General features: G+C 42.5%; 1 protein-coding gene across 1 annotated transcript in view; it reads left to right on the top strand.

Moving 5' to 3' along the window:
- The window catches only part of COG2 (component of oligomeric golgi complex 2), a 152,992-nt gene that overhangs the window by 42,941 nt on the left and 88,483 nt on the right, over positions 1–21,568 (top strand). Inside the window, exons 7-9 of the mRNA XM_075203350.1 lie at positions 4,913–5,092; positions 6,473–6,597; positions 9,190–9,316. Of these exons, the coding sequence (XP_075059451.1) occupies positions 4,913–5,092; positions 6,473–6,597; positions 9,190–9,316 (432 nt within the window). The remainder of the gene's footprint in view (positions 1–4,912; positions 5,093–6,472; positions 6,598–9,189; positions 9,317–21,568) is intronic.

The raw sequence follows: 21,568 nt of genomic DNA, 5'->3' as shown, positions 1-21,568 counted from the left end.
TAGCCTCTCTAGCGCTAAAGAGCGTAGGGGGTGGGGGTGGATCAGGGTCCAGGTGGTCTCTTGCCACTGCATCTCGACCAACATTCTTTCTGTACCCCTCTGCAGGTTCCAGTGACTTTTAGAGTGCACTCTCCAGGAGGGTTGCAGCGTCTTGGACGGCACAACAGTGTCATTCAATGGCGCAGTTGTACAGAGTGGCAGCGTCTGTTTCTGCTGCATGTTGTTTTCTTTGTTGCGTGCCTTTGCATTCACTAATGCAGGGTTTTGGCCACAAGATATTGCGCACAGCCGTTCCAGAGCATTCCCGCCCTTGAACACAGCTTTGGTAGCTCCCCAATGTAACGCAGTGTCCCCCAGTGGTAGGACAGAGAAAAGAGGATTTTTACTCACCGTAAAATCAATTTCTCTTACTACACTGGGGGACACTGCACACCCTCCCTTGCTCTGAAAGTAGTGCTGTCTTTGGTGTTACTTTCTGAATTGTTTTTACGGTGAGTAAAAATCAACTTATTACTGTTTATTACTATCAATTAATATATTACTGTTCACTTATGTATAATACTGTTATTACTATATACTTCTGCATACTATCCAAGCTCACTCAATAACCAAGTGCCGCTCATCTGTGTACTTGAGCGCAAGGTGACATTCCCCCCCCCCCCCTTCCATAGCAAATTAGGAGTGTGGTTAACTCCCTGTCACCCAGCAGCTCGTACATCCTCGTTGCCTTAGTGCATCCACCTTCTCTTCACCTCTTGATCTCTGCTTTGGCTCGGGAAGCATGGATAGGAATGGATTTATTATGTGCTGGAGTTGTGCTCTCTCGAAACATATCCATCTTCCTTGGCTGCTTATTTCTATGATTTGTATGATTGTAAAAATAGAGATTTATACAGGGAGATATATTGATTTGTTTGGGATTTCATGTGGAAAGGAGGAAATAACTTAGAAATGAAGTTTACCATCTTTATTTTACTGTTTTGAGGGTAATGCTAGACTTTTGCCAAAAATGTACTCAAACTGTTACACAATAAAGACAATATGTTTTAGATTTCAACTTTACAAAAAAAACAGAAAAATTGATACCATCTACTTAGGTGCTGTGTGCTGATGTAAAATCAGCTAAACCAGAAATAAAAGGTAGAATGTTCCTTTAGGTGGCATTCTATATTGTTATAATGTAAGGCCACTGTTAAATAATAAGCAGCTTTCTATGAAGTTTGTGCGATCCTCACATATATTTGTATAGCATAAGAGGAGAACGCAGTCCCGAACTTTCTCCTTTTATGTTATAAATAATAAACTACTTATGTGCAAAGTATCTCTTGTCTGTCTGTATGATAGAGGCATAAGTCATGGTTGTAGCTTATTTTATTTGATTAAAGAACAGAATCCCTGCTCTGCTCCCCATATTTGGTTTATGTTATTTGGTATATACACAATTCCAAACAAGTGGAACCCTGAGATATAAAGATAGGTAGTCCCTTGCATCACTTATTAGTGAACTTAGAATCAGAGCAAACTGATGGGGAGCCTTTCCTGGTACCTCTTCCCACTGCCTCCTGCTCCCAACATGGGACTATCCTCTGGCGTGGTCCCCTGCTGCCAGGATGGGTGCAGCAGCATGAGACCACATACCAGAGAAGCATCCAGGTAAGTGACTCCTCTCCCCTGGTAGCAAAATCGCATTCACCTAGGTCTACCTGAATGCAGTGTCTTGTGGTTTGCTTGAGAGCATGGTCAAATGGGGGCAGCCCTGCACTAAACGCAGGTTGGCCAAAAGGGGACCGTCCCTTGCAGGATGATGCCTAAAGGTGTGCTATGCCTTGGGAGAGTTGCAACCCCGAAGCAGCATAGCGCCTCCTTTAGGTGGGCTTTACTTCAGGGACTGAAGCCTGTCTGCAGATGGTTCAACCTTCCCCACACAAATTTAAAGAGATTACTTGTATAAACTTATTTTTCATGTTGGTATCACAGAGCTGATATAATTCTAGATACATTAAGTGATTTTTTTGTTACAGATATTTTAGAAAGATAGACTTTTTGTCCAACATTTTATAAACAGGAAATGTATTTTAGAGCTGTGTCGGTTGTCGGTCGGATATGTGTTTTCATATCTCTACTATTGGGGTTTCTGTGCTTGCTGTTCCAGGATTCACTTCCTTATGCTGTGTGCTCTGTAGCTGTCTTTAGCCCTATCTTATATATCATGGCTGATAAAAGGAGTAATTCCAGGTCAAAAGCTTGGCACACACTGAAGAATATTTCCGACTGATGTGCTATCTCAAACGATTATACCTATGACTGAAGGTCCGATCAGTCTGGCGATTCATGCATACACACTGACACGATTTACCTTCAGATCTGTGCTCTTCATCTGGTCCTTTATCTGGTCCTCTAGTCCGGAGAATGACAGCACAATATTCAGTCATTCACTACTGTCACATTGTCACACTGATTAAAACCACCTAGTTATAGCTCTCCACATGTCCTAATGAATTTCGTTAGGTTCTGTGACTCTGAAAAGAAATATTCTGTCTCAGAACGAACAAATGAATTATTCCTGCTACAGCACTCTCTGCATTTATTCACTCTGACATTCAGTGCTAACATCGGCTAAAAAGAGCCCGACTTTATGAACTCTATAGAGATCGTCAGCATGAGTGCATACACACTACATGATCATTAGGTGATTGATCGGAAAATATTGAACGGTACGACCAACCAAATGAGGCAACAATCGTACATTTGGGCAGACTTTCCACCATCGTGTCACTACACACACTGGTCCGACTTTCGAACGAGCGGTCGTATGTCGGCTGGTTGAGCCGATTATTGGACAAAAACCCTGTAGTGTGTACCCAGCTTAAGGCTGGATGCACACTACAGGCTTTTCAGACGATTATCGTGCCAATTACACCATATACGACTGATCGGCCCGATATTACATTAATATGTACACTGAAACAATGAACAATTATCGTTCCAAAGCTCATTATATCGTTTCATTTGATTTTTAAACCAGACTAAAAATCGATGGATATTGTCCTTCCAATTCTGCTTTGTGTATGCACTCACGATCAGGATCTCCATAGAGTTTACAGAGTCATGATGTTTTCAGCAGATGGCTATGACAGATGAAGAGCACAGATCTGAGGGTAAATCTTTTAAAGCATGTATAGTGTGAACACATGAATTGGCATACTAATTGGGACTTTTTTTTTTTTACAGCCATTGGTAAAATCGGTACTAATATGGCATTGGGAGAAATTTTCTGTAGTGCGTACCCAGCCTTAGTCTGGAGCTGTTTCATCAGTAACTTTTTATACTTTAAAATGCCATTCTAAATTGCCTAGTGAACAGTCAGGCACTAGCGCCTTATGTGCAGCATGTGAGATTGACAGCTCACTGTCACACATGCTTATAGTTTGCGCCACTCATCTGGCAGAACCAACTTTGACTAAATCCCTGTCCAATTATCTGTTTCAGAGCTCATGCAGCTTGCTGTGCTTCTCCAGGTTGTGGGCGGAGGGACCCGTCCATCCACTACTTACGCTAAAGCTTCAGCTAATGATCCTATGCATCTTCGTGTACTCGGCTAGGTCCCCCAGCAACAGCATTCGATTAGCCAGTTTGGGCGCAAGCCCTGGCTATGCTTGTGCAGGATCTGGTTAAAGTTTGCTCTCTTTTTAGAAGTTACTTTACAGATATCTTCAGGGGCTAGGTCCTGGGAAGTGTCAGAGTTCTCCCTTATCCCGATCCTACAGAGGGCCTAATCCTGAGTACTCCTCCCAGGAAAAGGGTTAAGTAGTTTAAGACTCAGACATTGAAAATTCCTTGGGTTTTGATGCGGATCCTACAGGATTGTTTGGAGTGGATGATTTAGTACAGGCGCTACATATCTAGGACAGCAAAGAGAACGCTGAACCTGACTATACACTGTTTAAGAGGAAAAACAAATTGTTGCTTTCCGTCCATTCATGATGCTTAAAAGGTGTGAGCGGAGATCTGTGTTTTCTTTCGTGAATTTTACAATATGTTGTAGTTTTTCAGTATAGTGACTGTTTGAGGTTTGCATAACTTTTGTACATTATGAAAGGCATTATGCTGTAGGATAGTTGCTGTACCAGTCATTCTATCCGATAAATTATTTTTATGATTGGTATAAACTATTTATTTGCTATTTTAACTGTAGTTATAATTGGGATATCTACTTTTTAAAAATATATTTCGTCTTTCTTATTTTTATTACAGTTTTCAATATGCCTTTGGTTTTATACAGCATAAATGCAGTCCAATCAAATGCAGATAGTGTTTATTCTGAAGATCAATCAGTTCAATTAGGATGTTAAGCTGACCACACCCCAACTGGTAGCTGGCCATGCCCTTCATCTACAATGATGGGCCCTCCTATCAGTGCACCGCCCTTGATGCCCCATTCTGACACTGTCCATATGTATAGCCTTAACTTTTTTGCGCAAAAGACTACATGTGCTGCTTGCCAGTTGGGCTCTCTTGTAATATGAATGTGGAAATTAAGAAATAAACAGATACAGAAAAGTGATCAGAGGGCCTATATTGTTTAATTGTGCTTAGCATTTTCACAGTTTTAGACATTTACTCTTCCCGCTGCCAGTGACATATTTAAGTAAGCTACTTAGAAAATATTTTTTGGGATTAAGTCCAAGAAAAGGATTCAAATATAAACTTCTAATGCTTATGCTTATTTTATAGTGCTGTTTGTTTAAGCTTCATGCGATCTAATAGTCTACAGCATTTTGATGAGATTATCTGTCATATAAAAATCTGGCTTTCTATGTTCTTGGAAAGCCAACACTCTTCAAGAATTTTAAATTCATCATTTTATTGACTGTACATATATTTAATTAATTTGTTCTTCTTTTTTTTATAGCGCATTGCTGGCATAACAGCAATGTTACAGCGTTCTCTAGAAGGTCTCCTGTTAGAAGGCCTTCAAACCTCCAATGTGGATATAATTCGACACTGCTTACGGACATATGCTACGATTGACAAAACAAAAGACGCAGAGGCACTTGTTGGTCAGGTGCTAGTAAAACCATATATTGACGAGGTATGCTTTTGTCCAGCACATTCTTAAATATTGCAGGTTAGATAAAATGCCTATGCTTTTTGTCAGCCCATTCTTATAGGTTGCTGTATATGACCCATACTGGATTACAAAAGGTTAAATACACATATACATTATTGCAGCTGTTGAGGCTAGGCTTTGCTCTGACTCACACCTGTAGTCGGGGAATTAGATGAAATTAACAACGCAATTGATAATAGGTTATTATAACTATTTGCCAAAATGAACTACTGGATTGATTTGATTACCAGAGCAATGGGTGTCCTGTTATTTGTTTTTTTATTTTAAAATTATGGAAACACTAACCATAAAAATACTTTAGAGATTTCAGAGAGTTTATTTTCACTATTTAGTAAAATATTTACATTATTTATTTGAAACCTAACCATTTTCTTTGCAGAGCAAGTAATCATATTTCGGCCATATTTAGTAGAACAGTGCCATCCAGTGGAAACATTGTTTTGAAACATTTAAAAGTACTTGCTATTGTACAGTATTTTAAAACATCTTAACATTCTTTTGTTTGTTTTAATGTGTAATAGTTTTAAGTGAAGATCCAAATTATTATCCATTTAATATGGCATATTATGTCATAGATTGTCATTGGACCTCAACACTAACCCACTTAAGTAAAGAACAGGAAATAGGTAGCACAATGCTTTTTCCCTTAAGGTTCAGATATGACCCTCCACGTCTTTATTTATGTCCCTTACCTTACATTCTCTATAGACTTTGCTGTATGACATTATTTTGTAATAGCAATTAGAAATTTAGCACATGTAAATTCTTGGACAGTAATGCCAATGTGCCTAAAAACAAATTCTTTATATTGAGGGCAGCGGATGTACACCTTTCATGGCTTAAATTATCTTGCTTGCTCCTAGATTTAATTTACTAGCTCTTGAATTCTACATTATTTTGTCCACTCATATGCTCATTGCTGCGGAGTTAAGTACATTTATAACAAAGAATTTGAGCCTAAACAAGTTGAATTCAGAAAACATAAGAGGTCAAGCATCGCATGTGCCTGATTTTCTTCAGTCACTCCCATTTAGTCCCAGTTAAATGCCTTTAGTGCTGCAAGACGTCATTCCACCAGTCATGGCCACACTTTCCAACTTGGTGTCTCTTTGTATTCCTGGTGCCATGGTTCCCCTTACTTACAGCACACTAGGGCACTAAAACACATTGTGACCACTATGAAGCCCATGTAGAATATTGATATATTTGTGTGTCAGCAATAGATGTGAATTTCACCTTCTTGTCTTCTATAAACAGATGACATGATGTCGGTCCCCTTGAATAACTAGATTTTTTTTATGAGAAATTATTCAGTTAAAGAGAATCTTTTTATTTTGTCAGGTAGTCGTGGAGCAATATGTAAAATCTCACCCAAATGGGCTGCAAGTTATGTATAATAAGCTTTTGGAGTTTGTTCCACATCATTGTCGACTTCTGAGGGAGGTCACAGGAGGAGCCATTTCAAGGTAAATTCTTAATATAAAAGTTAATACTTCCTGAAAAAGGCACACATCTACAACTTTTGGAATTTTTTGTTGTGTTCAGTTATTTTGATCTTCAGGTGTTTATAATTCTTGCCAAATCCAAAAATGCTGACTATAAAAGAATGACCAAGTCTGACCAATTTAGCCCCACATGTTTATGGACAAATTGAACAGATCTAGTAGTTTGGGTATCGGGTCGATCAGACTGTAAACACACACATACACATGACATTCATATTATGTGCAAAAATGCCCACCTCAAAACCACCTCATGAGATCTAAGGCCAGGTCTGTGTTAGGGCACATGACTACAGGACATTTTCACTAACTACTTGGACTCCTGGAACTTCCTTCCCATTAAGGACAGTCTGCTATAGCTACACACTGTTGTGCTGCCTTCTATCAGTTGAACACGGATTAAGTCATTGGCACTTTTGCTAAAGCAGATTTTGCATTTTGGGAATGGCACTTAATATATTGAAAAATGTCTATGAAGCAGTATAGTTTGGTACAGTAAGTTGCCGTTTTCACCAGTCTCAGCTTCACATACTTGTAAAATTATATATATTTAACCAATACACATTGATAACCACAAATGTAATCAAAGCTGTAAAGCTCACAAACCTTTTGCATTTCTGCAGTTTAAACATTTCTTGGTGGGATTACAGTCTTAAAAATTAGTAATATAATAGGTTGCTTTTATCTAACCATCTCTGACAGCTTGGGTCCTCTGTTAACTTAACTCACATTTACCCCGTGTTGTAGCCAGTATACACCGATCAGCCACAACATTAAAACCACTGGCAAGTCAAGTGAATAACATTGAGTATTTTGTTACTATGGCACTGTCAAGGGGTGGGATATATTACGCAGCAAGTCAAACGTCCGTTCTTGAAGTTGGGCAAGCGTAAGGATCTGATAGATTTTGACAAGGACCAAATTATTATGGCTGGACGACTGTGTCATAGCATCTCCATAATGCAGGTCTTGTGTGGTGTTCCCGGAGCAAAAAGCTCATTGATGCGCCACAGCTAGCCCATCTGGTCTCCAATCCCTCAGAAGAGCTACTGTAGCACAAATTGCTGAAAAAAATTAATGCTGTCTATGATAAAGACTGCGTAGCTGCAGACCAGATCAGAATGCCCATGCTGACCCCTGTCCAAAGCACCTATAATGGGCATGTAAGCACCAGAACAGGACCATGGCGCAATGTAAGAAAGTGGCCTGGTCTGATGAATCATGTTTTTTTTACATCATGCTGACGGCCTGGTGCATATGCGTCCTTTACCTGTAGAAGAGATGGCACTAAGATGCACTATGGGAAGAAGGAATGTCGGCAGAGGCAGTTTGATCCTCTGGGCAATGTTCTGCTTGAAAAACTTGGGTCCTGGCATTCCTGTGGATATTACTTTGACATGTACCACCTACCTAAACATTGCTGGAGACCAAGTACACCCCTTCATGGCAACGATATTCCCTTATGGCAGTGGCCTATTTTAATGGGATAATGCGCTCTGCCACACTGTAAAAAATTTTCAGGAATGGTTTGAGGAACATGACAAAGGGCCTGAGTCATTAAGGAAAGTAAGGCAATAAAAGAAGTAAATGATCTCTGGGATAAACCATGTTATAATGCAATGGGTGCAAATTAGTTTATTATTTTGCACAAGTTAAAATATAGCTATAAAGTGCTAGATGAAAAAACGGCTAGTATTTAAAGTTGATCTAGAACATGCCCTATCCCAACTAGAAATCTGTCCCCACATTTTCTGTTTACTACCTTCTCAAATGCAACATGGTTTTGCCCAGGTGCAAAGTTACTCCTTTTTGATGCTTTGCTCTCCTTAATGACTCGGGCCCAAAGAGTTCAAGGTGTTGACTTGGCCTTCAAATTTCTCATATTTCAATCCGATTGAGCATCTGTGGGATGTGCTGGAAAAACAAGTCCAAGCCATGGAAGCCACACCTGGCAACTTATAGGACTTAAAGGATCTGTTGCTAACGTCTTCGTGTTAGATATCACAGGACACCTTCAAAGGTCTTGTGGAGTCCAGGCCTCGACGGCTCAGAGCTGTTTTGGCAGAACGAGGAGTCCTACACAACATTAAGCAGGTGGTGGTTATTATCGTTTATTTATGAAGCGCTACAAAGGGTCTGCAGCGCCGTACAAACAACAAGGGACAACAGTACAGGATAACCGTAAACGGCATACAAAAGTAAAAAGTGCAAATAAGGTGTAAACAGTACAAAATTACAAACTCAGGTTCAAAGGAAAAGAGATAAAAGTGACTACCAGTACACAGATAGAGTGAGAAGGGAGGGAGGTGGGTTTAATGTTGTGGAAAATCTGTGTACAGCTTATGTGCTATTATAATCATCATTTATTTTGGGACCTAAATGGACTTCACCATGAACATAAAATATATTATTTTATTACAAAAATGTGGGCAATAGATGTGAGATGTAAGCAAAGTTTAGTTTATTATCTGATACCAAAGTGCAATATCTAATGCTTTGTGTCTCTATGCGTGGAACCTGACAAATGAAAGAGATGATTTCATTGTTGTTTTGTAGTGAAAAGGCGGATATGGTTCCGGGATATGACTTCTTAGTGAACTCTGTCTGGCCAGAAATAGCACATGGATTAGAGGAAAAATTGCCATCACTCTTCAACCCAGGGAATCCAGATATATTTCATCAGGTACAACACTAGCTTAGAGTATTTTAATATCCTTTTTTGCGGACTTTGAAGTTTCATTTGAAATTAGATTCTTCTGTTTTATCTATACGTGTGATTAAAGTAGCTAAAGGAAATATTTGTACAATTAGAGGACCACAAAAAATTGCAAGCATTTTAAACATGAAAATATGCTGTTCACTTGTACTACATTGCTAAAGATATCCTCTTTTGTCAGTAAATTGAATGTCATAACACTAAAGCAAAGTGTTAGTCCACGACAATTAAACACATCCCTCTAATACATTACAAACCCTGCTTTCACACCTATAAAAATGTATGCGAGCACTAGAAACACACTTATCTGCAGCTTCCACTAGCTTCTTCTAATTAATTCTTCATCCCCAACAAATGCCACCATGGTGTCTCCTACTTCCCAGCAACTGTCATCCTTTATTACTCCAGTGCCTGCTTATCCTTTTTTAATTTAGTGTCTCTCATGTATTTCTCCATATAGTCAAACTCTATATCCTTCATTCATTATGCCTCCCTACTCGACCCCTGCCAATTTAAAAAGAAAAGCATTGCCCACTCCCTCTTTGTTTCTGTTGTGCCGACAGTCAGCCTTACCTGATGTGTGGCAGGAGATATTGTACTTATATCTGTGTCTCTGTCACAAGCACTACCAATAGAATGTAAATCCTTGCAGTTTGCTGACTGCTGCTGATGCAGATAATACTTATTAAATAACACTATTAGTTGTCCTGTACTCCACTCTCAGAACTGCCACCACCTACTATCTATGTATGATCAGCAAACGCAGATAGTACAGTGTGTCTAGCAGAGATCTCTATGTAATTTCTTAGGCTGGGTACACATTACACTGGAACCCTGGAACGATGAACGATCATCCGTTCCAAAGCACAGATCATCATTTGAGATGATTGGTTGTATTGTTTTAAAAAATGTCTTTCAGTTATAAACAATGTCTGTCCAATTCTGCATTGTGTATGCACTCTGCAAAAATGGAACGATAATCTAGCTATTTACCCGATGTTTGACAGCTGGTGTCCGGGGTCCAGAGTCTGTCCATGCTTTGTGAGGTGTAGGTAGAGTTTATGCTGCCCTGTGTGCTGGTCCCGTGCTTTGTGTGTAGCACCACTTTTCAGAAGGGGGGTCTAAGCTTGACTTTACTGCAGCACGATGATTCAGCCCACCAGCAGAGAGGTAGGAGGGAGTGGGGAGAGACATGTGCAGGGAAACCTCTCACTGAAATATTGCCTGTCAGCTTTGAAGGAGAGTTGCTAACAAGAAAGGTGCACTAAAGTTAAAACGGGTAATTACCCTGCCCGGATAACATGAATGCAGGAGCCCCGACATCAACCCACCGACCCCACCCCACCCCTACCACTCCTCTTCTCTCTTCCCCATGTGCAGCCAGTTTTACAACCTGTCATTCAACACAGGAGTTGCTGTTACCATTCAGACTGATTGTTATGACAGAGGAACAGTAGACATCTGGAGGTAATCGTGTACAGTGTGTACACATAAATCGGCAGGTTGAACAGGTTTTTTTTTTCCATGTCGTTGGAAAATCGCTGATCGTTTATTTTTGCTGTAGTGTGTACCTAGCTTTAGTCTGCAATAATATGTATGTGCAAGTTTATGTGCTGCCAGGGAAATTATGCAATGTGTGGAGGTGCCATTGGAGTCTTTGTACAAGGTTCCAGACTGCCAATCTGGTTTATGTGCAATATGTGAGGATTTCCACTTACCTTTGTGCAGCTACCAATGTGCCAATATGGTCTCTGTGGAATATGTGAATGGGATCTCTCTGCAACCTCTGCAGTTGCCAGCAGTCTCTGTGTACTATGTAGGTCCCAGTGATATTTAGGCCCATGCTGCTCTTATCTTACACAACTCAATTTTACTCCTCTGCTTAGTCATCGTTTGTCCCCTGAAAAATCCCTCCTCCCCCTGGTCTTCTGAAGCCTTACTTAGTGTTTTGTACTTTGCCCATACATATCTTTCCCGGACCTCCATTCGTTTTTCTTCTGCTCATTATCTACTCATTAATCCACAAATAATAATTATTTCTCTTTCATCCAGTCTGGGTGACACTGCTTACCATGGGTTGTGGAGGGGAGCACGGGAGTTGGCACCTAGCTAGTTAACTTTAGCAACTGCTGACAGACCCCTCTCCTCTACAATCCCCCCACCTCTTCTTCTCAGTTTTTTCTAGGTGCCCAGGGAGTTGGGCTGTTATATTAACTGGTAGTGTTAATTATTACTTTATTAATTTATATTTTTTATTTTTTATTTATTTTCTTTTATTTTTTAATGTTTTACATGTACAGGGACTTTTATTTTGAAGGCAGACCTCGAGTGTGTTCTACCATAGAGAGCACACTCCCAGAACCGCAGCGCAGACACGACTTTGTCAGATGAGAGCCGAGGGCTCTCACTGGCACAGTCCTGGGTGTCTGAAACAGAGTGACAAGCAGTCTCTCCGGACTGCTGTCACTCTCAGCCTCCCCGATAACCGGCGCTGCCACTGCGGGCATAGAGCGCCGGCCATCTTGGATTCGGAGGAACGATGAGGAGACCAGGGGCACAAGAAGGGGGCAAAACCAAGATCCCCCCTCAATAATAGGAGGGGGTATCGGGGTCAGAACCGCTGCAGGAGACCTCAGTCTTTTTGATGTCTCCATTACTCTGCCGTTTTTCTCTATCCTACCACTGGGGGACACTGCGTTACATTGGGGTATAGTAGGTGGGACTGGAGTTAGGCACTTATAAACTTGTTTGTTCCCCTGACTCCTCCCCCACTATGCCCCTCCTCTGTAGCTGACTTCAGTTGTTGTAAGTGCCTTCTGGAGAAAGGTCACTTCTGTATAGGCTCCTGCCTATACTTAGTTTAGCAGTAGGTTTTCCTGTTTTTATTTTTTTTTCCTTTTTAGGTGCAGCGCTGGACTCCATGCCAAGACCCAGAGGAGTGAATAGTCCCGGGGATTTCTTCACTCTTGAGTTCCAGCGCAGGTTAGCAGCACGCTTCCCTCGCACCTCTAGAAAGAACGAGCAAAGGGGCCATTGTTTATTTTCAAGTATGCCTTTAAAGGCAGCTTTATTTGGGGCACATATATGTTTATTAATTGCGGCCTTATAGACGGCCGCGGCCGCGTTTAAACAGGCGGGCGGGTGTGAGGGTGTCTCTGCCTCTCCTCCCCGCCCGTAGACTTGTCGGCAGCTTTCCCCCCTCCTCCGCCCCTAGACAACGAGCAGTGGGGGGAGAAGGACAAGCATCGCGCTCTGTGGAGGCGATGAAGTCAGAAAGAGCGTAGGAGGCAGGGCAGGATCCCGGTGGTCTCTTGCCACTGCATCACGACCAACATTCTGTCTGTACCCCTCTGCAGGTCCCATTGTCTTTTACAGTGCACTTTCCAGGAGGGTTGCAGCTTTTTGTACGCCATAACAGCGTCATTCAATGGCGCAGTTGTACAGAGTGGCAGCGTCTGTTACTGCTACATATTGTTTTCTTTGTTGCATGCCTTTGCATTCACAAATGCAGGGTTTTGGACACAAAACATTGCGCACAGCCCTTCCAGAGCATGCCCGCCCTTGGATACAGCTTTAGTAGCTCCCCAATGTAACGCAGTGTCCCCCAGTAGTAGTATAGAGAAAAGAGGATTTTTACTCACCGTAAAATCATGTTCTCTTACTACACTGGGGGACACTGCGCACCCTCCCTTGCTCTGAAAGTAGTGCTGTCTTTGGTGTTGCTTTCTGAATTGCTTTTTCTCTCTTCCTGCCTCGGTTATACAAAACTGAAGACAGCTACAGAGTAGGGGCATAGTGTGGGAGGAGTCAGGGAAACAAACAAGTTTATAAGTGCCTAACTCCAGTCCCACCTACTATACCCCAATGTAACACAGTGTCCCCCAGTGTAGTAAGAGAAATTGATTTTACGGTGAGTAAAATTCCTCTTTTTTCTATAATTCTTTTAAAAAAAAAAAAGAGAGAGAGAGAACTGAAACAGAAGAAGGTGAGCTAAAACTACATAGAGCTCCCCTGCTCTTCAAGGCAATTGAAACAGTCCTGTCTTCTGGCAACAGAGAAGCCCAGGAAGGAACATATCTCGGTGGGAGCAAGCACCAGGACACTGCTATTGGACTTCTCCCCAGTATCTCAAATTTTTTAAAGCAATTACAAAACTGTATTGTTTTATGATAAAGTGGGGCTAGTAGGGGTAATATTGTTGTATTCTCTACTTGCCAAAATGACATTGTTTAGTTAAAAAAAAAAGTACAAGTACAACTTTTATTATAGATCAGTTGATTTACTTGTGTTTTCTCTGTCTCTCTCACTCTTTCTCAAGTCTGGTGTGCTGGGTGATTCTTTCCTTTGTAAAATGACAGATAAAGAAAGAGGTACTATGGCTAAATATTTTACATGTTCTAGATGTAAGGTTATATTCTGATTGTGAAGAGGGATCCCCCCCCCCCATCTGCGCAAACCAAACTGCTACTCTTCTGATATAGTCAGTTTACTCGTTAGCTCAGCTTCTTACTAAATCTACTTAGTTATTGACAAGCTCAGCAGCACTTTCTTCTGTATTGGATAATGCTGTCACAAATATGGGGGGTCCTGCTGCAGCTGCTTCTACTGGGACGGCTATAGCAGGCCCCTTTTCTTTTATAAGGGATCAGACCCCTGTCTCGACAGAACCAGCAGGGTCCATCATCATTAATAAAGGGTTTAGACAGGCTAAACCAGTTTCTATATCCCCATATTTGACCCCTACTAAAAGAAAGCAGTGTAGATCCACTAATCCTTTTTTGAAGAAGGGAAAACAGATTTTGATCCTGATCAGGTTCACGTGTCTAATCAAGAAGAAACCGCCAGATATCAGGCCATTAATGATTGCTATTAGCGGTAAGGCAGGCCTTGGACCTCCCAGAGTCAGAGGATCCTAGTCCTATAAACAGAAGTCTCTTTAAGGAAGCCAGAAGAAAGGTTATTCGTTTTCCTCCTTTGGTGGAATTGAGAGATATTGCTGAGGGAATATAGAAACAACCTGATTAAAAGTTTTCTATTCCAAAAAATTCTCCTCCTTGTATCCATTACAGGAAGAAGATCTGGCTCACTGGGAAGGAATCCCTAAGGTGGATACTCCTGTAGCCTGTTTAGCCCGCCACACTACCCTGCCGGTCCTGGACACTGCAACTCTGCAGAACACACTGACCGCAGAATTGAATCTTAAATAAGTCTATATTGTAGCAGCGGGTTTTTTCATTTAGACCCACATTTGCTTCCGCTTGGGTCACTAGGGCCATGGACGCAGGCATTGCAGAACTCAGAATTGCTTCCCCTGGTTTTACATTTGAAAGCGGCGTCTGGGTATGTTTACGAGGCAGCTCAGAACACAGCGTCTGTATCTTCCTCTATTCAGGCTTCGGAAAGTTCAGCAAGAAGAACAATATGGCTGAAATCCTGGAAGCCGGATTCGGAATCTGAGAAGTCCCTAGAAACCATTCCTTCTTCAGCATCAGGTTTGTTTGGGCCGGAATTAGACAGTTTGATTTCTCAGGCAACGTGTGGCAAAAGCACCTTTTTGCCAGTGAATGTGGGCAGAGCCCGGACCCCGCGTTTCAGCTCCTTTAGACAGTCCTTTCGGGGGACCTCCTTTCCTAGGGGCCAGACATCCAGGGGCAGACCACACAAATTCTAGAAGCTTCCCTGTCAGAGGTAGATCCTCCTTCTCATCTAGACGTCAGGCCTCCAAGGTTCAGGAGAAGCCTGCACCCTGACTGCCATTCTACCCGCCAGGAGGTGGGGAAGGAGGCCTGTCTCCTTTCTAGAACAGTGGACAGCGTCTTCTCAGGATCCTTGGATTCGGGGCAGTATAACTAGGGGGTACAGGATAGATCTCTTGGGTCCTGTTCCACATCGTTTCTTTGTAACCCCGCTAGCTCGAGTTCCACAAAGAAGGCAGGCAGTACAGAATTGGGTCGCTTCTCTTCTTTCAGCAGGAGTTATTTGCAGGGTCCCAGTAATCCAGAAGGGGAAAGTTTTTATTCAAACCCTTTTTCTTGTCAGGAATGCCTGACGGTTCCTTTCGACCCATCTTAAATCTAAAGAACCTAAATATGCACTTAAAAGTGGGTAAATTTCGGATGGAGTCTCTGAGGTCAGTAATAAACGGATTGAAAAGGAGTTTATGGCCTCCATAGACATAAAGGACGCATACCTCCACGTTCCTGTCTGGAACGCTCATCAGTCTCTCCTGAGATTCGGGGTGGGGGCCTCTCAGTATCAATTTCGGGCTCTTCCCTTCGGCCACTCCTCGGCTCCAGGGTTTTTTTCTCAAGGATTATGTCGGTAATGGCAGCTTGTCATCACTCGGGGGGAGTTCATGTCGTGCCTTACTTAGACGATCTTCTCATAAGATCCGCCTTAGAGATTTGCTTGCAACAGCACATGTCCTTCACCATAGCGTTCCTCGAGAGTCATGGGTGGTTAATAGATTCAGGATCTTCCTGGGACTCGTGATGGACACCAAACAACAGAAAGTGTTTCTGCCAGAAAAGATCAGGTCGGTTCAGAGGATAACATCTCAGGTCTTGTCCTTTCCCAGTCCTTCAATACACTTGTGCATGCGTCTCCAAGGGAAGATGGTGGCCTCCTTCGAAACGGTCCCCTTCAGTCGTGCTTATTCCCGGTGCTTTCAGTGGTACCTCTTGACAAAGGGGTCGGGATCCCACCTACATTTGGATCGCCAGAACATTTCTCTGTCTCCGGATGCGAGAAATTCGCTAAAGTGGTGGCTGATTCCGGATCACATGTCGGTGGGCAGGTCTTTTGCTCCATGGTTATGGATCATAGTCGCCACAGACGCCAGCCTGAAATGTTGGGGGGGCTTTGGTCAGTCCAGGAGTCCTCTCTATCAACACATTAGAGTTGAAGGCAATCCTTTTGGCTTTTCGGGGGGGCCTGAAATTTTCTTCAGGGTCATCTACTCAGAGTTCAGTCCGACAATGCCACGGCTGTGGCATATGTCAACAGACAAGGAGGAACGAGAAGCACAGCGGCAATGCGGGTATCGGCTCAGATATTCGCTTGGGCGGAACAATATGTTCCAGCAATCTCGGCTGTGTTCATTCCAGGAATAAAGAACCGATTATTTCAGTTGCAATGCGATGATGCCAGGGGAGTAGTCCCTCCATCCGGAAGCTTTTAAGTCTCTGGTTCAGAGGTGGGGTTTACCGGATATAGATATCATGGCCTCCATACACAACAGGAAGGTTCCCAGGTTTTGCGCTAGGGCAAGAGACCCCTTGGCAGTAGCAGCGGACGTTATGACCATGTCAGAGGACTTTAGGTTGGGATATCTGACGAGTGAGGCTGGGCGGTCTGTCAGTAATTCTGATAGCACCTGCATGGCCGCGGCGAGTGTGGTATGCGTACATAATATTTATGGCAGTAGGGCAAGAGCTTCGTCTTCCGCAATGACAAGATCTTCTCCTTCAGAGTCCTTTTCATCACCAGGATTTACCTCGGCTGAAATTAACGACATGGCTGTTGAAGCCAGGCTCTAGAGGGCTAAGGGTTTCACCCCCAGTGCAGTGAACACTCTGCTACAAGCTCGTAAGCCTGTTCAGCTAGCATCTATCATCGCATTTGGCGAGCCTATATCACAGGGTGTGACAATAGGTCTTGTCATACGTCCTCTTTTCGTCTTTTCCGACTTCTAGCCTTTCTTCAGGATTGTCTTGAGGCAGGTCTCCGCTTGGGTTCCTTAAAGGTATAGGTATCTGCCCTTTCAGTTTCCTTCCACCTGAAGTTAGTAGATATGCCAGACATCAGGACGTTTCTTTAGGGGGTCTTACATATCTAGCCTCCTTTCACTTCTCCTACAGCACCATGGGATCTTAACCTGGTGCTTGATATGCTTACAGGGCATCCTTTGAATCCTTACTTTCGTCAGATTAGGTCTCTAACCTGCCGGGTGATGTTTCTCTTGGCTATTGCATCCGCTCGTAAAGTGTCAGAGTTGGGATCTCTGTTCTGTCGACAACCATAATTGATTTTACATGAGGACAGAGCGGTAACGAGAACTCTCCCTTCCTTCGTTCCGAAGGGTGTTTCAGCCTTTCATTTGAACCAGGAACTTGTGGTTACGGTCTTTCGGACAGCTTCTCAGTCTGATCAGGTGTATATGGATTAATTATATGTGGTTAGGGCTCTCCACATTTATGGTTAGAGAGCTTCCCAAATTCGGTGTAACGATTTTCTGTTTGTCCTTATTGATTCTCATAGAGGCTGGCCAGCCTCTAAGCAGTGAATTGCGAGATGGATTAGGGCAACAATTACACAGGCTTACATCAGGGCTAACCGTCATGTGCCAGAGAGATTTACGGCCCATTCCACCCGGTCAGTGGGGGCGTCTTGGGCAGCGAGAAGTGGGGCTTCTGCGGACCAACTGTGCAGAGAGCCACCTGGTCTTCTGTCCATACTTTTACAAAATTCTATCAGTTTAATGTGTTTGCGTACTTCTCTACGGGCAGGGCTTTCAGAGCGGTCCCACCCTTAGGGGGCTGCTTTAGAACGTCCCCATGGTAAGCAGTGTCCCCCAGACTGGATGAAATAGAAAAGAGGATTTTTGTACTTACGTTAAATCAGTTTCTCTGATTCCGTCTGGGGGACACTGCGATCCCTCCCTTCTGCTTTTCTTTGGTGTGCTCTTGCTTGATTGGCCTTTTCTCCTTAGGGCTTTTTAATTAACTGAGAGGAAGAGGAGGGGAGATTGTAGAGGGGAGGGGTCTGTCAGCAGTTGCTATAGTTAACTAGCTAGGTGCCAACTCCCGTGCTCCCTTCCACAACCCATGGTAAGCAGTGTCCCCCAGACGGAATCAGAGAAACGGATATAACGTAAGTACAAAAATCCTCTTATTTGCATTTTTCCCATGATAAATGAACGATCAAATTTACTAGTATTTTGAATGTATTCGTATTAATAGCAGACATGTCAAAGCCCAGTCGCACTAGACTAAGCTGCAAGTCTTACTTCAATAGCAAGTACAATGAATGGTATTTAACTTTGGTCTTTGAATAATTTCTGAATTTATCTTCATATTCACATGAAGTTTTATGCCATCCCTGATTGGTTTGGTTGTATTTTTATTTAAGTATTTAATTTTTTTCTTATTAGTCTTTTTTTACAAGTAAAAAACAACTGTCATCATCATCAACATGTGTTTATATAGCGCCAGTAAATTCTGTAGCGCTTTACAATTGGGAACAAACATTAAATAAAACAATACTGGGTAATACATACAGAGAGGTAAGAGGGCCCTACTCGCAAGCTTACAATCTATAGAGCAATGGAACTTTGAAACACAAGGGCACATGCTACATCATATTGCACATTGGACCAGCTGGAATGCAAAGATAAAAAGTATTGAGTGGGCTCTGTGATTAGTCACACAGCAATGTTGGTCACAGGGTCTTGTGTTAGCTGTGTAGAGGGTGGTAATAGGGTAACCTAGGGAGATGCTAGTTGAGGAATATCATAAGCTTGTCTGAAGAGGTGGGTTTTCAGAGAACGCTTGAAGGTTAGAAAACTAAAGGAAAGTCTTACTGTGCAAGGGAGGAAATTCCAAAAAGTGGGTACAGCCCGAAAAATGTTCTGTAACCAAGAATGGGAGGATGTAATGAGAATGGAAGAGAGACGTAGATCTTGTGCAGAGTAGCGGTGTCTAGTTGGGAGATATTTTGAGACAAGTGAGGAGATGTATGTCGGTGCAATTTTGTTGACGGCCTTGTATGTTAGTAGAAGAATTTTATATTGGAGTAGTTGAAAAACAGGCAACCAATGTAGAGACTGACAGAGTGGCTCAGCAGAGGAAGAACGGTTTGCAAGCATAATCAAACTAGCCGCTGCGTGCAAAATAGATTTTAGGGGTTCAAGTCTGATTTTGGGAAGACCAGTAAGGAGGGAATTGCAGTAGTCGATGCGGGAGATGATGAGTGCATGAATTAATGTTTTTGCGGTGTCTTGTGTGAGAAATGTGCGTATTCTGGAAATGTTCTTTTAGATGTATTTAACATGATATAGAGTCGATGTGAGGAATAAACGATAGTTTTGAGTCAAGGATTACACCTAGCAAGCGAGCTTGCAGGGTGAGATTTATGGTCATGTTATTAACAGAAATAGAAATGCCAGGCAGGAGACTTCTGTTTTTGGGTGGGAATATTATTAATTCAGTTTTTGAAAGTTTGAGTTGGCGAGAAGACATTCCAAGATGTAATGGCAGAAAGATAGTAATGCGAAACAACACAGATGGTGAGAGATCAGGAGAGGATAGATAGATTTGTGTATCATCTGCATAGAGATGATACTGAAATCCAAAGGAGCTTATTAGTTTTCCAAGAGAAGGGGTGTAGATAGAGAAAAGCAGAGGACCTAGGACTGAGCATTGTGGTACTCACAAACTGATAAAGGAAGCGGAGCAGATGTGGATCCAGAGAAATTAACACTGATAGAGCGATTAGATAGGTAGGATGAGAATCAGTATAGGACAGACCTAGGGATTGTAGCGTTTGTATGAGGAGAGAGTGGTCAGCTGTGTCAAATGCAGCAGAAAGATTCTGGCGAATTTGAAGAGAGTAGTGGTCTTCAGTTTTTGCTGTGATCAAATCATTGACAACCTTGGTCAGCGCAGTCTCTGTGGAGCGTTAGGAGTGAAAGCCTGACTGAAGAGAATCCAGTAGGTTGTTTCCTGTAAGAATGTGTGTAGGCAATTCTCTCGAGAAGCTTGGAGGGCCATGGGAGCTGAAACAAGGGGTGGTAATTTGAGAGAGAGTTTGGGTTATAATTTTGTTTTCTCAAAACAGGAGTAATCACTGCATGCTTGAATAGTGATGGAAAAATACCAGTAGAGAGAGAGAGATTACAGATTTTAGTTAGAGTTGGAATGAGCACAGAAGACAGGTACCTACCAAATTTTGAGGATATGGGATCAAGAGGACAGGCGGTAGAGTAGGAAGATGAGAAGAGAGTATAAACTTCCTCTTCATTTGTGGGATCAAATGAAGACCGTATCAGAGGGTGCTACAAAGAAATTGAGCTGATTGCTTGTCAAGTTAGATGATACCATTTCAAGTCTGATCTTATCTATTTTGTCCTTGAAATAGGAGGAAAGATCCTGGGCACTGATGGTAATTGGAGGGTTTGGGGTGGGAGGATTGAGAAGAGATTTAAATGTGTTAAAAGGGCATTTGGGATTAGAAGCCTGAGCAGTTTTTCAGTGTCCAGAGCATTTCTATAGGAGTGGTAGATACCAGTATATGTGATAAAATCATTAGAGGTACAAGATTTACGCCAGTGACGTTCTGCTTTACAAGAGAGTTTTTGTAGCGTTTGTGTTACTTTAGTGTGCCACTGTTGGCAGCGAAGTCTACGCCTAGTATGTAGAGTCGCTGGAGCCAATTGATCAAGGGTAGTTGCTAGGGTTTGGCGAAAATGGGGTACTGCCCTATCAGGGGAGGAGAATGTAGAAATTGGGGTGAGAAGGTGTTGAAGAGAGGCGGAAAACTGTTGAAGATCAATAGAGTTGATATTCCTGCGGTTGTGAGGAGGCTTGGGAGAGTTTGACACTGGGGAGAGTAAAGAACTGGGGGTGAGCGAGTAACTATTAAGGTGATGAATCGAGAGTTTGAAAGTCTAGAGAAAACAAGATCAAGACAGTGGCCAACCCTGATGAGTAGCAGATTTAATCCACTGGGAGAGGTCAAGTGAGGATGTTAGAGAGAGCAGTTTTGAAGCAGCATTGGAACCTGGATTAGCAATAGGGATGATGAAATCACCCATGATGATGGTGGGAATGTCAGAGGCTAAGAAGTGAGGGAGCCAAGCAGAGAAGTGTTCATGAAATTGGTGGTGTGGTCCAAGGGGGGCGATAGATGACAACAACACGCATAGAGAATGGGTTAAAAATCCTAACAGTATGTACTTCAAAAGATGTGAACGTGAGTGATGGGTCATTTGGTAGAACTGTGAACTTGCACTGTGGGTAGAGAAGTAGTCCAAGCCTACCTCCTTGTCTGCCTCCAGATCTGGGGGTGTGGGTGAAATGGAGACCACCATGTGAAAGGGCTGCAGGTGAGGCAGTGTCTGATTGCGTGAGCGATGTTTCTGTTATTGCTAGGTTTAGGTTTGTTTGAGAGGAAGAGATTGTGTACGGAGGTAAGTTTGTTATATGCATTCCAAAGGGCACA

This window comes from Mixophyes fleayi, chromosome 3 (assembly GCF_038048845.1).
Source record: "Mixophyes fleayi isolate aMixFle1 chromosome 3, aMixFle1.hap1, whole genome shotgun sequence".
Classification (NCBI taxonomy): Eukaryota; Metazoa; Chordata; class Amphibia; order Anura; family Limnodynastidae; genus Mixophyes; species Mixophyes fleayi.
Note: the sequence above shows the minus strand (reverse complement) of the source record. Positions and strands in the feature narration are given on the sequence as shown.